The sequence below is a fragment of the Piliocolobus tephrosceles genome, chromosome 4 (genome assembly GCF_002776525.5).
Source record: "Piliocolobus tephrosceles isolate RC106 chromosome 4, ASM277652v3, whole genome shotgun sequence".
Lineage (NCBI taxonomy): Eukaryota > Metazoa > Chordata > Mammalia > Primates > Cercopithecidae > Piliocolobus > Piliocolobus tephrosceles.
Window position 1 is genome coordinate 7,101,164 of NC_045437.1, and position 18,037 is coordinate 7,119,200.

Consider the following 18,037-nt stretch of genomic DNA (forward strand, 5'->3'; position numbering starts at 1 on the left):
CAACATGGTAAGCCTCTAACCATGGCCGTGTTCAACATGGTAAGCCCCAGACCATGGCCATGTTCAATATGGTAAGCCCCAGACCATGGCTGTGTTCAATGTAGTAAGCCTCTAACCATGGCCGTGTTCAACATGGCCAGCCCCGGACCATGGCCGTGTTCAACATGGTCAGCCTCTAACCATGGCCGTGTTCAACATCATCAGCCCCAGGGTGAGTCAGGGCTCACAGCAGGCAGGGCGTTCTTCCCTTCTGGGACCTGTCCTGTGGAATTTTGGAAACTCGCTTTTAACTCCTTTGCAACACCGGCTGCTGCCTGTTAAATTTAGCATCTCGTGGCTACAGCAGTCATTTCTCTAAGGGAAGGGATGCTTTCACGGAGCCACCTTGAGAGATGGGGCGACTCCTTGGAGCAGTTCTCCACTTCCTTGCTCATGGTGGCCCCTCAACAGGCTGCAGAAATGACTGCAATGTCTTAAAGATAGTCATGAGGGGCAAAGGAACCCTCAAACTAAGGGGAGTGCGGTGTCCTGCCCTGGAGTTTAAAAGACCCGATTGCAACCCCGTGCTCCCCGTCTCACCAGCTGCGCAATTATAAAGACGTTTTCATTGAACTCCGCAGGCTCCATTTTCACTTCTTTGAAAGTGGGAACCAAGACTTCTCTACCAAGATGGTCCTAAGGATTCGATGAGCCAATGTTCCCACCACACTTAGGACAGTTCTGGCCATTTTGTAATTATTGAGCCAATGGCCACTCTTTCTATATCAGTCTCATCATTGCTGGTTATCTCCCCGAGAATAGACACTTGGCTCGTCACGGTGCTTTTGAGGCACGTCCTTACTGTTCTCACATCAGCAGCAGCAGCCGTAGGAGATCTGATGCTTCCTGTAGTGGAGGCTTCCCTCAATGGGAAATGCAGAGTGTTAGGAGATGTAGTCTTTGCCTTCCAGGGGCCCAAAGTCAGGTTGTGGTGACAGACCATATATTATTTCATAATAATAACATTGTTTTTATAAAGTAGAAATGTAGTGAAATGTAATATTTATTGAATATAAAGATATGCCTGGTATGTGCTGGGTGCTCAGACCCCAAAGACAGTTCTCTGCCTTCTAGGAGTAGAAGTAGGAGTAGGAGACAGACAGCTGGGTAACCTCATCATCTAGTCCTTCTGAAACGAGGAGGCGAAGGCAGCAACAGAGGCATGAGGGGAAGGGAGAGCAAGGCCTACTAGATGGAGTCCTGGAGGGCTAAAGGAGGAGTCAGCTACGTGGACCTGGAGGAAGTGAGGGGCAAGGGCAGGTGGGTGGAAGGGGAGAAGGAGGGATGTTTGCCTCTGGGGCAAGAACAGAAATTCATATTAAGAAGTGGAGAAAAACAAATCCACCTGAAGAAGTGGATTAGGTCCTTGAATGTTTACATGGGGCCAGTCCTCCAGATCGTAGAGTCCCTCTCACTAGGAACTAGTGATCATAAGTTCCTCTCAGACACCTGCAGATTCAGGTGAGGGTGACACCACCTGGACCCCAGATGGGCCAAGCACTAGCAGCAGGAGAGGGATGGCCTCTCCATCGCTTTGTGTTGCCTAGAAATTGATCTTAGTGACACCTGCAAAGGCACCTTCAGAGATAAGCTGTAGCTTGTCCTCCCTGCTCTCTGGAGGTGAATGTGTGTGACTCCTGCAGGTTTTCCTGTGTCATGAGTTTGGGTACAAGCATGCTGGCAGCCCTACCTCACCTGCCTGTGTGCCCCAGCTCCCTCTCCGGAGCTCCCCAAGAAAGAACATGAGGTCAGCCCTGATGCAGGGCTCCCCAGACACGCAGGCTGCTGAAAGGTGCCACCACAGTTACCTCCTCCAGCCACCCGCTCAGCCTCCAGAACAGCTAGTTCGAAGGCTCCTCTGTTGCTGGGGAAGGAGGGGCTCAGCAGGCAAGTCCATGCAGGCCACAGCCTCCCTGGGCTACTGCGGGCCCTTGGCTGGCAGTCCCCTGTGGAGAGGTCCTGATGGGCCAGGTCCACCGCTGGAAGCCCTCCGCCTGCCCTTCTGTAAGATAAGCGAGTGGCACAAAGTGGGTCTCCCCTTCTTCCTGGATGTTTGCATCACTGGAGGCTCATTTTCTGCTGCAGGAACCGTGAGGGCTCCCTCTGGGGAAGGAAGCCTCCTCTTCTAGGTCTCAGGCGTGCCTGGATGGTGACATCATTTATTTCCAATGAGGGCTTAATCCAGAGTGAATGGGAAACAGCTGAAGAGGGAAAATGTGCCATGTCTAGACAACAAGCAATTTTCTGGGGTACCACAGGGCTCCAGAAAGACAGAAATCTCAGGGCTCAGGTGGAGACCTGCTGCATTCATCCATTCAAGGCACCTGCTCATGGGAGCGAGACTGGCCAGCTGGGGCATTCTGCCTGAAGAACAGGGTTGGGAGGCAGGGGTGCTGGGGAGTGGTGTTCTTCCTGTGGTCCCAGAGCTTTCTTCAGGGGGACAGCCTCAGGGTGGGGAACTCAAGGTGAGAGATTTAAGACAGGGACAGGAGAGGCTTTCTTGAAAGAGTCTTTCTGCAGACGCGCCAGGAGCCACAAGAATGCCTCAGCTCTCTGCATATGCAATTTCCTGGATACTGCAAGGATGTGAAGAAATCATGGGGGAGGAACCTGGACAGAGAGAGAGGCAAGCAAGGGGCATTGGCCTGAGGCGCCAGAAGTCTGAGTGTGTTTTCTAAAATGGGTTTTTTTGGGCTCGACTTTGTAACCTGCATTTATGCGTTAGTCCTGCTGTTCCAAGATCCAGCTTCCCAGGAGAGCACACTGCCAAGCACCAAGTGCGCTTTGGTAGATGAAAGCTGTGAGAGAGACTGGGTTGGAAGTCGACTCTGTAGCGGAGGGGCTGATGAAAGCACACTTGAAGGGCAGCAGGGTGCACAAGCTAGCGTTCCGATTTACTCAGAACCCTCGGGTGACTGACACATGCCTGTAAAATTAAGCCTCCTCCTGGCCCGTCAGGAGCGTGTTCACTGCATGCAAGCAAATTGAGTACACTTCCTGAGAGTTGACCTTCACTGGTCAGTAGCAGCACATACGAGTTAGGGGACAATACATTTAACATCAGATACACACACGTAAGAGGAGATCATTTTTTCGTTCTCTCTTATTATATACATTTCAGTTGTGGAACATGATGTTTTGATATACATATAAATTGTGAAATGATTGCTACAGGCAAGCAACTGAACATATCCATCACCTTCCACATAACCTCTTGTGTGTGATTAGAGCACCTAAAATCTACTCCCTTAGCAAATCCTAAATACAACAGAGTATTATTAGCCGAGTCCTCCCGCTGTGCTTTAGTAATCTAGGTGCATTCATCCCACATGATTGTAACTTTGTACCCTTTGACCTACATCTTCCCGTTTCCTGGCCTCCCCCACACCTGGTAACCACCGTGCTACTCTCTGTTTCTGTGTATTCAGCTTTGTTTTATTCCATATATAAGTGAGATCATGCAGCATTCATTTTTCTGTGCCTGGGTGATTTTGCTTAGCATAATGTTCTGCATATCCATCTATGTTGTTGCAGATGACAAGATTTTTCTTTTTTAAGGCTAAATAATTTTCCATTGTGTATGTGTGTATATCAAAATTTCTTTTCTATTCTGTTCTCTTTTTTTTTTTCTTTTTTCTTTTTCTTGCTTTTTTTTCTTTTTTTCTTTTTTTTTTTTTTTCTGAGAGGGAGTCTCACGCTGTCACCCAGGCTGGAATGCGATGGGGTGATCTCGGCTCACTGCAACCTCCACCTCCCAGGTTCAAATGATTCTCCTGCCTCAGCCCCCCGAGTAGCTGGGATTTCAGGCGCCCACCACTATGCCCAGTTAATTTTTGTATTTTTAGTAGAGATGGGGTTTCACCATGTTGGCCAGGCTGGTCTTCAACTCCTGACCTCGTGATCTGCTGCCTCGGCCTCCCAAAGTGCTGGTATTACAGGTGTGAGTCACCAAGCCCAGCCCCAAATTTTTTTATCTAATCATCCATCAATAGACAGATTGTTTCCATATCTTGGGTGTTATGAATAATACTAGAATGAACTTTGAGGAAATCTTTGTTTTTTTTCCACATGTCCTAGGAAAGTGCCTTCCATTCATTAGTTATTAAATGAAAGAATGAGTGAGTGAATAGGTAAGCATACAGCCCTTTAAATAAGAAACCATTTCCTTTTGTAACATCTAGTTTGACCTTATAAAACCAGGATTTATCACGTAATTCTTAAAGATGATATAAATGAGAAACAAATCTCGTTTGGAAGCTAACTCTATTTTGCATAGCATAATTAGTCATGATTGACAGACAGTTCAGTCACTGTCTATAAATGTTTGACAAGCTGATCATTTAGGAGGAGACATTCTTTCAACAGTAGCTACGATCCTTTAGAGAACAACTGCCTTTAGTAACAGAAACATGTCTTCCAATGTTGTTTTCCTTTCTCCACAGAACACACATTAAAAGTATGATGGATGACCCTTGAGATTTACTTCTTTCTCAAAAATCATTAATCACACTTTTTAATACTTTTAATGTCCCTTCTGCAGATTTTCCACATACCAAGCTGCCTTCTGTAGCAGTAGAAGCAGGAAATAAGCTAAATTACCTTCTCCCACCTTTTCCTGTCTATCGATGCAGGGGGAGAAGAAGTCAGAACTGCTCAGGCACTGAATTCCTCCAAGTGTGCAGAAAAATACCATTTGTATTGATACCTGGTGCCATGAATTTAGTGGTTCTTTTCCACGCAGGTGCTCCTCTTGTACTTACGTCAAAGAAAAAACATAAAACTGTAGGAAAGTTGACGTTGGGTACAGAAAGGAAATAACATGACCTAGCTGTAGAGCCTCGTGTATAATGTCTTATTAATCACAGAAGAGGCAGGACTTGTCCATGGAGCTCTGCCTGTGGCCACACCTGAGGATCTGCAGATGCCCCGGGCTCCTGAACTCTGACTGTGTGAGGCGGAGGCAGTGCCCAGGGCCACATACCTCATGAGGTGGTGCTGATGCAGCACTCAGACTGCCCAAGCAGGCAGGCAGGTTAGGAGGGGGCGCCTGTGCAGGGCGGCGCAAGGGAAGCGGGCTCCTGTCACTCACGTCAGGAAGGCGACACCTTCTGCTGAAGGATGTGAGTGAAACTCAGTCTGTTACTTACATGCAGTTCAATGGTCCCAGGATTGTTTCTGTCTCTTTTTACCTAGTCCCACTTTAACCTGTCCATCCGGAAGCAGTTTCTGGTTAAAGGAGTATAGCTTTTCATGTTTTTTCTCAGCATTTTTTTTTCTGAACACGTTTTCCAGACTGAGGGAGCCCCGTCCTCAAGTCATATTTCTGTTTCTTAGCTGTTGTTAACCCAGTGAGACTAATCCAGGCATCGGACTCACATTTCAGCAAGAATAACAGTTCTTTGTGTTGACGGAGGTTGGGGGGCTGTGGGAGCGCATATGCTTTAAGTCACTGGAAAGAACATTTAACTTGCTCTCCGAAAACTTCATCTGTTGAAAGTCCTAGCCCCATTCATGTCCTCATGTATAGCACCTGTGATTTGTTTAAGTTTTCCCTTTGAGGCAGAGGAAGAGTGCTTTCATTTTCTTTCTTTGTTTTTTTCTGTTTCGAATGTATTTTTTAATTGTGTATAATGTATATAACAAAAGATATATTATTGAACAATTTTTAAACATACAATTTAGTAACATTAAGTACATTTGCAGTGTTGTGCGACCATCACCACCATCTATCTCCAGAGTGGTTTTCATTTTCCCAAACAGCAATTCTGTCTCCATTAAACACTCACTCCCCATCCTCCCTCCCCAGCGCCAGGTCCCCATTGTGCTGCTTCCTATTTCTATGAATTTGCCTCTTCCAGGGACCCCGTGTGAGTGGAGTCACACAGTATCTGTCCCTCTGTGTCTGGCTCCTTGCCCCTGGCATCGTGCCCTCGGGTGTTCCTTTTCTTCTGGATGCCCCAGCCCCTTTGCAGCAGGTCAGCCTCGGTTTGCTCTGCGTTTTTCCAGCCAGTGGCAAGCAGCCCTTGTTAACTGCCTCTCTGTCATCGTCTGCCGTGACTCTGTACCTCAAAGGGGAGAGATGCGTTAGGAGTAACGTGTGACGGCTTGAGGCTGCCCTGACCTGCCTCTGCTGTTGACTGCGTGGATGGGCCGGTTCATCTCGAGGCTCCACGTCAATTTCCAGTCACTAATAGTTATTCCCAGCCTGCATTTTAATGACCCTTACAAGAGCCAGGGTCAACGGGAACAGTGTGTTCAGAGAACTGGCTTTTTAAGTCTCATTACTCATTGGTATTGAATGCCAAAATGTCCAAGTCAGTTTTATTTCCAGTGAATTGTGTGATTTTAACAGGATATCTGAAACACTCGATGTTTACCCATGTGATACCAACACCTCAATAAAAAGTGGAGAAAAACCATGGGTGGTCCATGTTTGTTTCATATGTAGTGTTTTTTCCATCTTAGTCTCCAGCTGGCTGTTGAGAATCTCATATGAGCGGCTGAATGTGCTGCCATTTTATTCCTGACGTTTTGAGGATGTCATCTCTTGATTCCTCACAGCATTTTGCAATTTCTTCTGAGAAATTTCCAAGAAATTTATTATAAGTAAAGAGTATATAAATCTGTGAGCCACCCAGGCAAGGAGTTAGCCATAGTTAACTAGTAGTCTAGTCAGGTAGACTTGTAATTCCAACCAAATGACAAACACAATGATGTCATCAGGCATAAAACAATACTAAAGCACCTGTTCACAGTTTAATGTGATTCGAAAAATGTAATTCTGATACGTTTTAAATTGCCTGAGAAATGTAAAATTTGCAAGTAAACTAAAAATATGCAGTGTTCCTTAGCATTTTATTTAGGAAGTTTTGTTGAGAATGATGACATCATTTTCCCAATTATGACAAAGGATGTAGAAAATTAAATTGGGTCCGGAGAATCCAATCAGAACTGCTCAGGCACTGAATTCCTCCAAGTGTGCAGAAAAATACCATTTGTATTGATACCTGGTGCCATGAATTTAGTGGTTCTTTTCCACGCAGGTGCTCCCTAAATCGTTATGATGCTAAAAATATTTTCAGTGGAGAAAGTTGGGGTAGTTTTACCTGGAAGGAATGTGGGCAAGGGATTGGTAACTCTCTTGAGTGTTTGACTGGCTACAATTAGGGAATGATATGAGTTTGTTACTTTAAAATGCAAAGAAGACAAAGGAAAGGAAGTTGATTCAAAATTGTAGTATGATTTTAGACAGAATGAAGAGTTTCTTGAATTTACGGGGAGTTGATATTAATAACTACTAGAAAGACGTAGCAGAAGTGGATTAGGAAACGTGTAGTGATTGGAGTTGTCTCTTGTTCTTCAAGTTGAACCATCATATTTATGGCAAAACCTCCTTGCAAGACACATTTTTCACAAAGTAAACTACTCATTTATTGTATGTCAAGAATGCAACACTTCATTTTACCTAGTTTTTTGCCTATATGGTGATATAATCAAGAAGTTTTTGTTAATTATTTTAAGATCCTTGGCACTTAAGACTAGTAACCCATCAAGCTAAACAATCTCCTTTTCTTTGCCATTTGTTGATTTTTTAAATATTTAAATCAATTGGATTTTTGGTCTATGAGATCTAAATCTAAATCTGTACCCTTTTGGAGCCTGATGTTTGCCAAGCAATTATTCCATTCTTTTTTTTTCTAATCCCTGATATAATTTTTTCCAAAATATTAGCACATTTGTAGTTCATCCAGGGATGTGACAATTTTTACAAGTTCTTTCATCATAGATAAAGAAATCTACTATATTTCTTTGATGCTTAAATCAGCATTTTGCCAAATTTAATCAAATGATATAATGGGCAGAAATACTGTATCTCGTATCTCTATAGACTATGAGAGGAATGTTCCCAAGAGTACACTAAATAAATGTCTTCTTATCTATCCAAATAAATTAGTTTAGGTATTTGACAAGAACTATGCAGTCCAGGGAAATAACTCAATAGAAACAAACAAAAGCAACCGTAGAAACTATAAGGAAGTTTCACTTTTTAAACCTTGCATATGTCTGGTTAACCCTATGCAGAAAACGCAAGTTGTTCAATAGGTGTATAGATGAGATTAATTTCTTTCAGTAAAAGGAATGGGCTGAAGTCATGATTCTCTGGTTTATTTCCAGAACATTCCTCTGACCCTTAGCCACATGACAGAAAAGTGGCTGATCCTTGGGTATTTAGTCTGGGTGCAGCTTCTGTAGGACAGAGAGCGAGCGAGCGAGAGAGGATGAGAGAGAGAGAGAGACAAATTTCTCCTGCCTTGCTAACAGGTTGATGCTGTCCTTCTGATGCTTATATTGGTGACTATTACATAAGAGCTAATTATTTTCTCAGCATTACCTTTCTGTTTTTTAGTTAAAATCCCCTTTCCAGCAGTCCTGAGAACATCCGTCCTTTTAAATTTTTCACCCCTTACGATCTGAGTTGCCAAGCACTCACAAATAATAGATACCAATGTCGAGGCTGGCGATTGCATTTTGCCCATAAAATTAATTTTCATTCTAAACATCAAAAATTCATAGGACTGTATTGACTCATTTAATGTTTGAGCCAAGATGGCAAAGGTACTAGGGGAAAAAAACATTCTGAAGGCTCCGATTTGATGGTAGAGAGTTGAATGTATACATGGCGATACCGGCTTCAAAGGCGATATCGGTTTCAAATGTAATTCTAACCACTCCCTCTGCCCAGAGCTTTGTGTACTTTTAATTTACTGTTTGATAGAGGTGCCTCTAATTTCTTTAATGTGAATTTTGAAGTTCTGGAATTCTCTATTGAATGTATAGAACAATAAATCTTTAATTACTTATTCAATAGAAATTCCCAAGTCCACATGAGCAATCCTGTTTACTGTGTATAACGAACACAGAATTCATAAAGTTAGTACCCACCTGCTAGTTATTTCATCTAATTTGCACTAATTCATTGAAAACAAACCTTCTCTTTGCAGTTTTTCCTGAGTGACTCAGAGGAAACAATCCCTCCAACTGCCAATACAACAAACACAAGCTTCTCAGCCTCAAATAATCAGGCGGCGATTCTGCGTGCGCAAAATTTATTTTTCCTCCCGGTAAGAACATTGCAATTATGACTGCATTGGTGGCTCTCCTGTATGCTAGTAGTCTGGATTAACATATATCCTTTTTAAGTTTCAGATGTGTTCTAGACTTTGCATTTCCTCTCTGGTATCAATCCCTGAGTGGTCCTGAATTTACAAATGTCAGCCTCTACTAGAAGTCCGGGCCCTTGGGGACTGGCTAAACTTACATCTGAAAAACTTACAATGTTATTGTGATGCTTTCACCAGTAATGTTTGCCTTCTTCTCTTAACCACTACAGCACTTCTAGCATATTTCCTACCATATGGCATTCAATTATAAGGCACCGTGTTTCTGGGTTTCTCACTTAGAGACATTGCCAATTGCTCCAGTGAATTAATATTATCCCCCTTAAAGCTGTGATAAAACTACCCACATCTCATTCTCTTCCCTCTTCTTTGGCAGCATACGTTGCCCAGTGATTCTGTTCCCTAGTAATTCTTGCTAACCGACTCATCTTAACCAGTATCACAAAGGACCTAGGTTAAAACTTCAAAACGTATTAACACATTAGTCTTCCAAGTGGAGAGTTAAGTCAGTTATTTACTGCTTAACAACTTTGTTCTTCTATACATCGTTTGTGAAAAAGAAAAAAGCGTTGATACTCTCCTTTTCACTTTCCGAATAATTATCTGGAAGTAGTGCAGATTATGCTTGTTTAGTTTCTGTCTCAAATAATTGGTTTTGAGAATGCTAAGTGAACTATTTTGGGGACTGAAATTGATAATTTAATATGTATGCTTTCAAAATTCCCTACCAAAATTTTTAACTCCATTAGCTATGGCAATAAAGTGGATTTATTTTCCTATTCCTCCTTCTCTGATTTTCTTCCTTGATATTTTGCTCTGTTCTTTTTTCCCTTCCCATCATTTCACTTCTTGGGAAGCTCACAGCTCCATGCACAGATAGAAGTAGCTTCTGGTGTTCTTTCCTGAAGGCTTCTTAGGCCTTGACTACGTCATGGGCAAGATGGCCAGGGTGCCAAAGCAGTGTCCCCATGGGCTTGGGAAGAGGGGGTGGTATAGGTTCATCCCTTACCCAGAAGATCCTGCCCTTCAAATGAGGTGTTATCATAAACTCCAGTGAGGACTAGGTATTGACTTCTCTATTTAGTTATGTTAAAAGTGAAAAGCTGGAGTCATCGTGAGAGTCTGTTGAATGTAGTCTCACTGTGGGCCATTTGTGGGCCATTTCGAGCTCTCTTTTTTAGAGAAATATTTAAATTAATGGTGTGGCCTGCCTCTTCCTCCTTGATCCAATGGTGTTGGCATCTGTATGATCCACAGGCTGGATGCTGGGAAGAGAGTGCACTGACCAAGCAGTCCTCCTTTCGCATTCACATGGCACTTCAAGTTTAAAATTTTAACATGAAGATGTTTTTTGACAGGAAAAGAAAATGTATAGCTGTAATATTTTTTTAAATCTCTCCTTCCACTATGTTTGAGCCAAACAACTTGCCACATTTGGCATCACTAAAAGAATAAGGAAAATATTATGAATTTTATTTAGGTAAATCTATATAATATCTTATTTACAGTCAAAGAAAATTATTAAAAACTTAAAGTGGGGAAAGGCAACATTTACTCAATCTTAAAAATATTCTGAAAAAGCACACAATAGGTTCTCTAAAATCTAGGTGGGATTTAGTAAACGGCTACTATCTTTCCAATAATGAGGCCTTGAAGATCCTGGCCAGCGTTGCCAGGGAAGCCCCAGGTCTGCATGGACTGGCTGCACAGAAACCGCATTGTGAACTCACGGGTTTAGCAGTCCCCAAGGAGCCTGGAGACATCCTGGCTTCCTCCCTAAAGGATCCCAGGGAACAGCAGAAAGGCCGTTTTGTGGGTATGTGCCACACAGACGTCATTTCTCTCAAACCCCATGTTATGTGATGCCTGAAGTTGCCCAGCAAGCTGAGAAGCATGCCCAGTTCACTGCTGGTGCTGGTATAAAGTGATATAACTCTTCTAAGTGGTAATTTCAATAATTATCAAAAAGCACAAGACAGACATACTTTTTACCCTGTAATACTAATTTTGAAAATTAATTTTAAAAGTGAAAAGGTTTACCAAAAACATGTTCGTGCATGTGTTTATATAACATCAACAAAAAGAAAGCAAAAGAAAGAAAACAACCTAAAAATTTGAAAATGCAAATTTTAAAATAAATTTTATTGTAACACAGGATAAGGTTATACTTAACCACCATATAAGACATTGTAAAAAAAATTAATGATGTATAAATGCATATTCATAATAAATTATTCATTGAAAAGTATGGTTTTAAAAAATACAAAACAGTATGATCTTAATTTTTTAAAATAATACTGCCAATAATAAGTAGAAAGAAAAAGACTGGAAACACATATACGAATAATGAACAGTGGCTAAAGTGGATGTTGGGGATTATCAGAGACCCTTATTTTTATATACATCCTTTTGTATATTTCCCCGTCTTTAACATCTGGCTTATTGTTTCTGTAGCAGGAAAATATAGGCCTTTTAAAATACCAAAATTAGCCATAAAGGATCTTTGCCAGTGTAAGTTGTTTGTACCACAGCAGGCACTTGGTATGCATTACGTCATTTCATCCAAAAATGACCCTGGTGAAGTAGGTATTATTGGGGTTCTTGTTTTGCAGGTGAAGAAGCTAAGACCCAGATACTTTAGTGTTAATAAATTACTCCCGATAGCGGTGGCTGTTACCTTACTGTAAAATACAAGTTGGTTTCAATGATTATGTTGAAACTGGTAAACATTACTAGCAATCAGGTTACCAGTAAGTACACTCCAGTAGAAGTCGGTTCAGAATCCTACTGCCAGAACCGCTGACCATCTGGAGCCTTCCCTGGTCGGCTAAACCGTGGAGCCAGGACAGGCTCCCAGCCTGGCGTCTTGCACTGTTCCCTCCCACACATCCCTGGATGGCTATTTGCAGGTTCCCAACCTACCTTTTTATGCCAGATCACCTCTTGCACAGCCTCCAAGCATTCGAGAAGGCCATTTTATAGAAATGGACTAAAAGTATACTTCCCATTAAATACATATTTTAGTAGATGTTCCTGAAATGTGAAAATAAAAAATGTAAAGCCTAAGAATGAATTTTGAAATGTGGAACCTTAGCATATTTTATAGGTGTTGATACGTAGTTCAAAGGTTCAAACTGTGAGAACCTTTAAAATTTTGCCCCAGGTCCCCACACACCAAACAATCCACATATACCCATTGATACATACACACCCTCTTATAAGTGGTTCCTTATTCTGTTCTCTCATTCGATTAAGTTGAACTGGTTGATCATTTTCATTATAACAGTGGTTTTCAAGCATAATTATAGAAACAGAGCTCTTTCAAAAACCAAAACTTACAAAAGACTTTAGTGTGTAGTAATAATAGCAGAATTTCCAAGCTTCTCATGGACTAGGCTGTTCTAAACTCTTTTGTTACTCAGTCTTCATGAGACTTCCCCAAGATGGGTGTTATCATCATCTTTACTTTGAGTGACTCGTGGAGGACACAGGATTGCCTTGTTAAGGTCAGCTGCTTTGGGAAATCTGATGGGACAGGATCCCTGAATAAGAGCCTTGCCCCTGCCAGTTCCTGCAGCAATTTCCCTGGTTTTAAGGAGCAGTTTTAAAATACTCAAGACTATTGATTAAAGGGCTACTAGGTTATTAATGAGGGCTTCTCAAATTCTTTGTGAAGGCCCTTTTTTCATTTTGCTTTGTTTTGTGTTTTTAATTTCTAATCTATGACAGACTAATGCTTTTGAAAAATGTAATGGTGAATTAACAGCAAAATGAACTAAAAAGGAAGCCATATGGAATGCAAGCTCATATTTCATTATATTCATCAGAAACAAGCTTACTCTGCCAAGTTTCTATCCACATTCTGTACCTGTCTTGCAGAACTCACTGCTGTACTTCTAGTGGTCTTGTTCTAAGCAACATAGAGCATTAATGTACCTTGTATCAGAGTCCTCAGACCTGCCCTAAAGTAGATACTTAGTAACTTCTCTAAGGTGACAAGGGCAGAACTCTGTAGAAATAAGGTCTCCTTTCAGAGGGCATGCTACACCTCTCTTCCCTCTCAGATACTGCCTGTCCACCTGTTCACAGCTCTGTTGATTCTATCATTTTACTACGTTAACCCACATGGTCTCTTCTTTTCCTTTTCCTGTTCTCTGTGGTGGGAAGCCATGAGAGGCAGAAGAGTGGAGACCTGACATCAGGCAGTTGCAGCTAAGAAACTGTGCTTACCACACTCAGTGTTGCTTAAAATGCTGCCACCTGAAATGAAGAGTGGCCTTCACATTCCCATGCAAAGAAAGACGTTAACTCTCTGAAGAAGAGTGACCTAGTTGGTGTGTAATCCAGTGTGAGGTATTGGTCTTCCTTTTGAAGCCACAGTGCCAGGTCGAAGTCCTTACTAATGGGATTTCTACTCATTCCTGCTTGGCTGCCTTCACTCAAGTGTGCCTCTTACAAAGAGAAAACCTGCCATATGATCACTGCAAGCTGCTATTTCCAACTTTCCTTTCTTCCACAGGAACAGGACTGTTGAGTTAATATCAGTAGCCTTCCACATAGCTTAATGTAGATGGCTTTAGCTGGGGAAATCAAAGGCAGAGCTCAAATGACAAAAGTAAGCAGTTCTTACCTGGCTTACTCAATGTGATGAAATTAAAATCGAGTAATTTAAAAGCTGGGCTATTTTAAAAGACAAGGTTTAAAAAAATCAATAAGATCTATGTGTTATTAAAAGTCTTAATTTTTTTTTTTTTTTTTTTTTTTTGAGTGTTGTCTCTGTTCTAGGCATGCTGAGATAGTAACACAAACCTTGTTCACAGAAACCCCATGAAGTAGCAAATAAAGCCTTTCTGAAGATGGCACCTGTTTCCCTGCAGCGAGTCCCTCCTGGCGTGCAGGACTCTGGGCTCTGTGCATTACTCTTTTATCTCTGTTGTTTTCAATGACCTACAAGGAGAATATGATTACCCTCATTTTACAGTGTCATGCAGACACTGTGATACAAGCAAGTTAGGTCACTGGCTGCAGATAAGTGAGCTAATGAGCTAGTGAAGAGTTGAATTCAGAGCTATCCAAAGCCTATCTGAACGGTGCCTGCAGTGGTAAATGGTGAGGAGATGGTTCACCTGGGGCAGGCCTGCCTGCAGCTTGCTCTGCCCTAAGATGGACGATACCAGCTCGCTGGCTCCCACTTGGTTCTTCCACTTTCTTCTGGTGCCTGTCGAACCCCCGGGGGATTCATGACTCACCCTGGTCAAGGCTTTTGATTTAAATCCTTCTGTTTTAAATAGGCCCCTCTGACACACAATTTCTCTTTTCATAAAATGTCTGGGCTTCCTTATGCTTTTAACAGTTGTCTGTAATGATTTATATTATCTTAATGAATTAAAGAATTGAAAGGCCAAAAAAGATTCTATAGACTTTAACTTACATTTAAGGAATGTATAGGAGGCCACAATGTTTTCATTTTCAAGAAATAAGTAACATTGGCTTATGATGCGTCTTCCATGTAAGTTTTTTTTACAATTTTATTCCTAAAAAGTGGCAATATACGTGCTTATTTTTATTTATCATGCAAAGTTGAGTCAGAGAGCTTTGGATGATTTTTTTTTTTTTTTTTTCTGAATTTAACATATCCAGGCATTTACCCCTGGATCAAAGATAAGAAACAGGCCTCTGTTTTCATAGCCGGCTTATATATTGACCAAATGAGATTGGCGGTGGCCCCAGATTGTAATTGTTTCAGCATTTCTTAGAAGAGATCCTAAGGATTTGTCTGTTGTCCTTCCCTGTTGCAGTACTTTATCTACAGCTGTATTCTGGGGCTGATATCCTGTTCCGTGTTCCTGCGGGTGAACTATGAGCTGAAGATGTTGATCATGATGGTGGCGTTGGTGGGCTACAACACCATCCTACTCCACACCCACGCCCACATCCTGGGCGACTACAGCCAGGTCTTGTTTGACAGGTGAGCTGCTGCCTCTTCCTTCTCTTACTTTAGTTCTTTCCTAGCATGTGGATAGCGTGAGTGTGTGTTGAGTAAATGCAAGTTAGCAATGTCGTTGTCATTGGTAAATCATTCTGAGAGAATTTCTTTGAAGTGATGCCTCAGAAAGATGATATGTGTTTTTATTGTAGATTACATCTGATTATGTATTCTCAAACACACATAGAAGATGTGAAGTGGTTTCGAGAGAAGAACTGTGTTATAACCTGTACTATGTTGATAAAAGTAATCTAAGATTGTCCACCTCAGCACTATTGATATTTTGGACTAAATAATTCTCTGTAGGGGGCGTTGTCCTGTGCGTAGTAAGTAGGGTGGTTAGTGACATCCCTTGCCTCTACCCACTGAATGCCAGTCACAATCTCCAATGCCCCAAGTCATGACAACTGGAAATGTCCCTAGAAATTGCCAAGTGTCCTTGGGAAGGCAAAATGGCCCTCAGTTCAAAGCAAGATATTGAAAAAATAAGTAGCTGTATTCACAATTTACAGTGTTATATTTCTCACTAGAGATTTTCTAAAATACTGTTATGGGGAAGAGGAACTATCAGTCCTGAAAATTCTTTGTTCTATGGAGAAATTGACTTCCAAGAAAATATATGATTGCTTTAGGTCTTTCAACTCTAAGGCTAGATGCAGCAAGAATCATTCTACCGGGTGCACTCACTCAGGTTTATAACCTGTTTCCTGTTACCGAATTACTTCCGTATATGAATATATATATATATGAATATATACGGAAGCTTATAATGAATATGTTTGAAAAACATTGTTCTAATCGTTATGATACTCTCCGCATCACATCTCAAAAACAAAATGTTTTATAACAAGTGTTAGGTTTATTTCTGAACCCACCAGATGTCAAAGTATTTTCTAGGAGGACTTTGCACTGTCCTCCATCCTATTTCTATATTTATTTTAAAATAATATAAATGCCTTAAATATTGCACTGATTTATTACTCCAGAAAGTTGTTTTGTGTTGATAGTACATGGCCACCTATTTCTCCCCTGGAGACCTGGTGTTAGGAATGGCAGTCATCACACTGTGTAGACACTTCTTAGCAATAAGAACCTTTGCAGAAGATGCAACCCATTCTTTTCACCTAATTTAATTTTTGTCATCCTCCACACAATGAAACTCTACTATCTGTAATCGAGCTTAAGGCAGTGGAGTTGCAAAAATGCATAATTATATTTATGATTCCTTAGCCAAAATGAGAATGGAAGTTAATTTTCCAATAAATTCTCAAAATTGCCAACTAAACATGCTTTACTATTGCTCTGCTGTACCCAGAAAGCCTGTGTTGTATTCCTAAATAAATGTAGCATTATTGATTTTCATACGCAGCTGATAACCCTACTAAGTTTCCCTTTATTAAATTTAAATCACCTGAATATTTTACACATCTGAAGCAAAAGAAGAAATCAGATTACCAAGCTCCTGGTGTGGAGAGAATTGCTTCTGGGGACCTCAGTGAGGTGCTTGAGGAAACAGGCCATCTCTGAGTAGAACCTCCGCAGCAGGAGAGTAGTTATCAGGTTGAAGACAGGGAGTTTTACCTTTAGATCACATTCACTGTATTAAAGCTCTTTTGTGCTTGCAGCTCGGTTTGTCTTTGCAATGACCTTGAAGCTAGGGAGACTGACTTGAGAAACCTCGGTGACTTGCCTTCACTTCCATCAGTAAAGCTAGCACTCTCCTTGGGAGCACGCGCCTGTCTCTCACTTCCTATTTTTTTTTTAAATTTTGTGGTTACATAATAGGTATACATATTTATGGGGTACATGAGATGTTTTCATACATCGTGCAATGTGAAATAATCGCATCATGCAGAATAAGATGTCCATCCCCTCAAGCATTTATCCTTTGTGTTTCAAATAATCCAATTACACTTTTTACTTATTTATTTATCTGAGGCAGAATTTTGCTCTGTTGCTCAGACTGGAGTGCAGTGGCACAATCTCGGCTCACTGCAACCTCTGCCTCCTGGGTTCAAGCCATTATCCTGCCTCAGCCTCTCTAGTAGCTGGGATTACAGGTGCCTGCCACCATGCCCGGCTACTGTTTTACATATATATATTTTTTTAGTAGAGACAGGGTTTCAGCATGTTGGCCAGGCTGGTCTCAAACTCCTGGCCTCAAGTGATCTACCCACCTCAGCCTCCCAAAGTGTTGGAATCACAGGCATGAGCCATCGCGCCCGGCCTTAGTTATTTTCAAATGTACAATTAAGTTATTGTTGACTGTAGTCGCCTTGTGCTGTGAAATAGTAGGTCTTACTCATTATTTTTTCCCACTTCCTAATTTTGATCAGAAGTTCTGGCACTTCTTGAACTGATCGCTGAACAAGCTGCACAATATTCTCAGAAGCATCTTCTATGGAAAGATGAGTCTTACTGATGTAATAGCAGAAAAGCATAATACCTCAAAATCAATGAATATTCTATGATGTGCACTTAAAACTAACTCCCACTCTTAAAGTGGGAGTTTAGAAGCCCCCCAATTTCTCCAGCCTCATTGCCTGTTTTACATAACCCTGTGACTTGTGCCAGAGGTAAAACCAACCAGTGTCAATGTTTTCCTTCTCTTTTCTGAGATCCAAGAACTTTTCCCCATCAAATAATTGACATCAGTTTTCTCATCCTTTGCCTTGCTTATTGATGCTGACACACACTTCCAATATGAAAGTGAGATCCTTTAAAAAAAAAAAACTGTGTAGTGTGGGGCCTTGAGAGTGAACATCACTTAATCTCAAAGCCACAGGTGTTCCTGAAGGCGGGAGCTGGCTCACAGGATGACCAGGCAGCACTG

At 41.5% G+C, this 18,037-nt stretch overlaps 1 protein-coding gene across 1 annotated transcript in view; it reads left to right on the forward strand.

The window, feature by feature from the left end:
- Positions 1-18,037, forward strand: part of ADCY2 (adenylate cyclase 2) — a 423,616-nt gene that overhangs the window by 357,143 nt on the left and 48,436 nt on the right. Inside the window, exons 17-18 of the mRNA XM_023218241.3 lie at positions 9,042-9,161; positions 15,017-15,186. Coding sequence (XP_023074009.1) covers positions 9,042-9,161; positions 15,017-15,186 — 290 coding nt within the window. The remainder of the gene's footprint in view (positions 1-9,041; positions 9,162-15,016; positions 15,187-18,037) is intronic.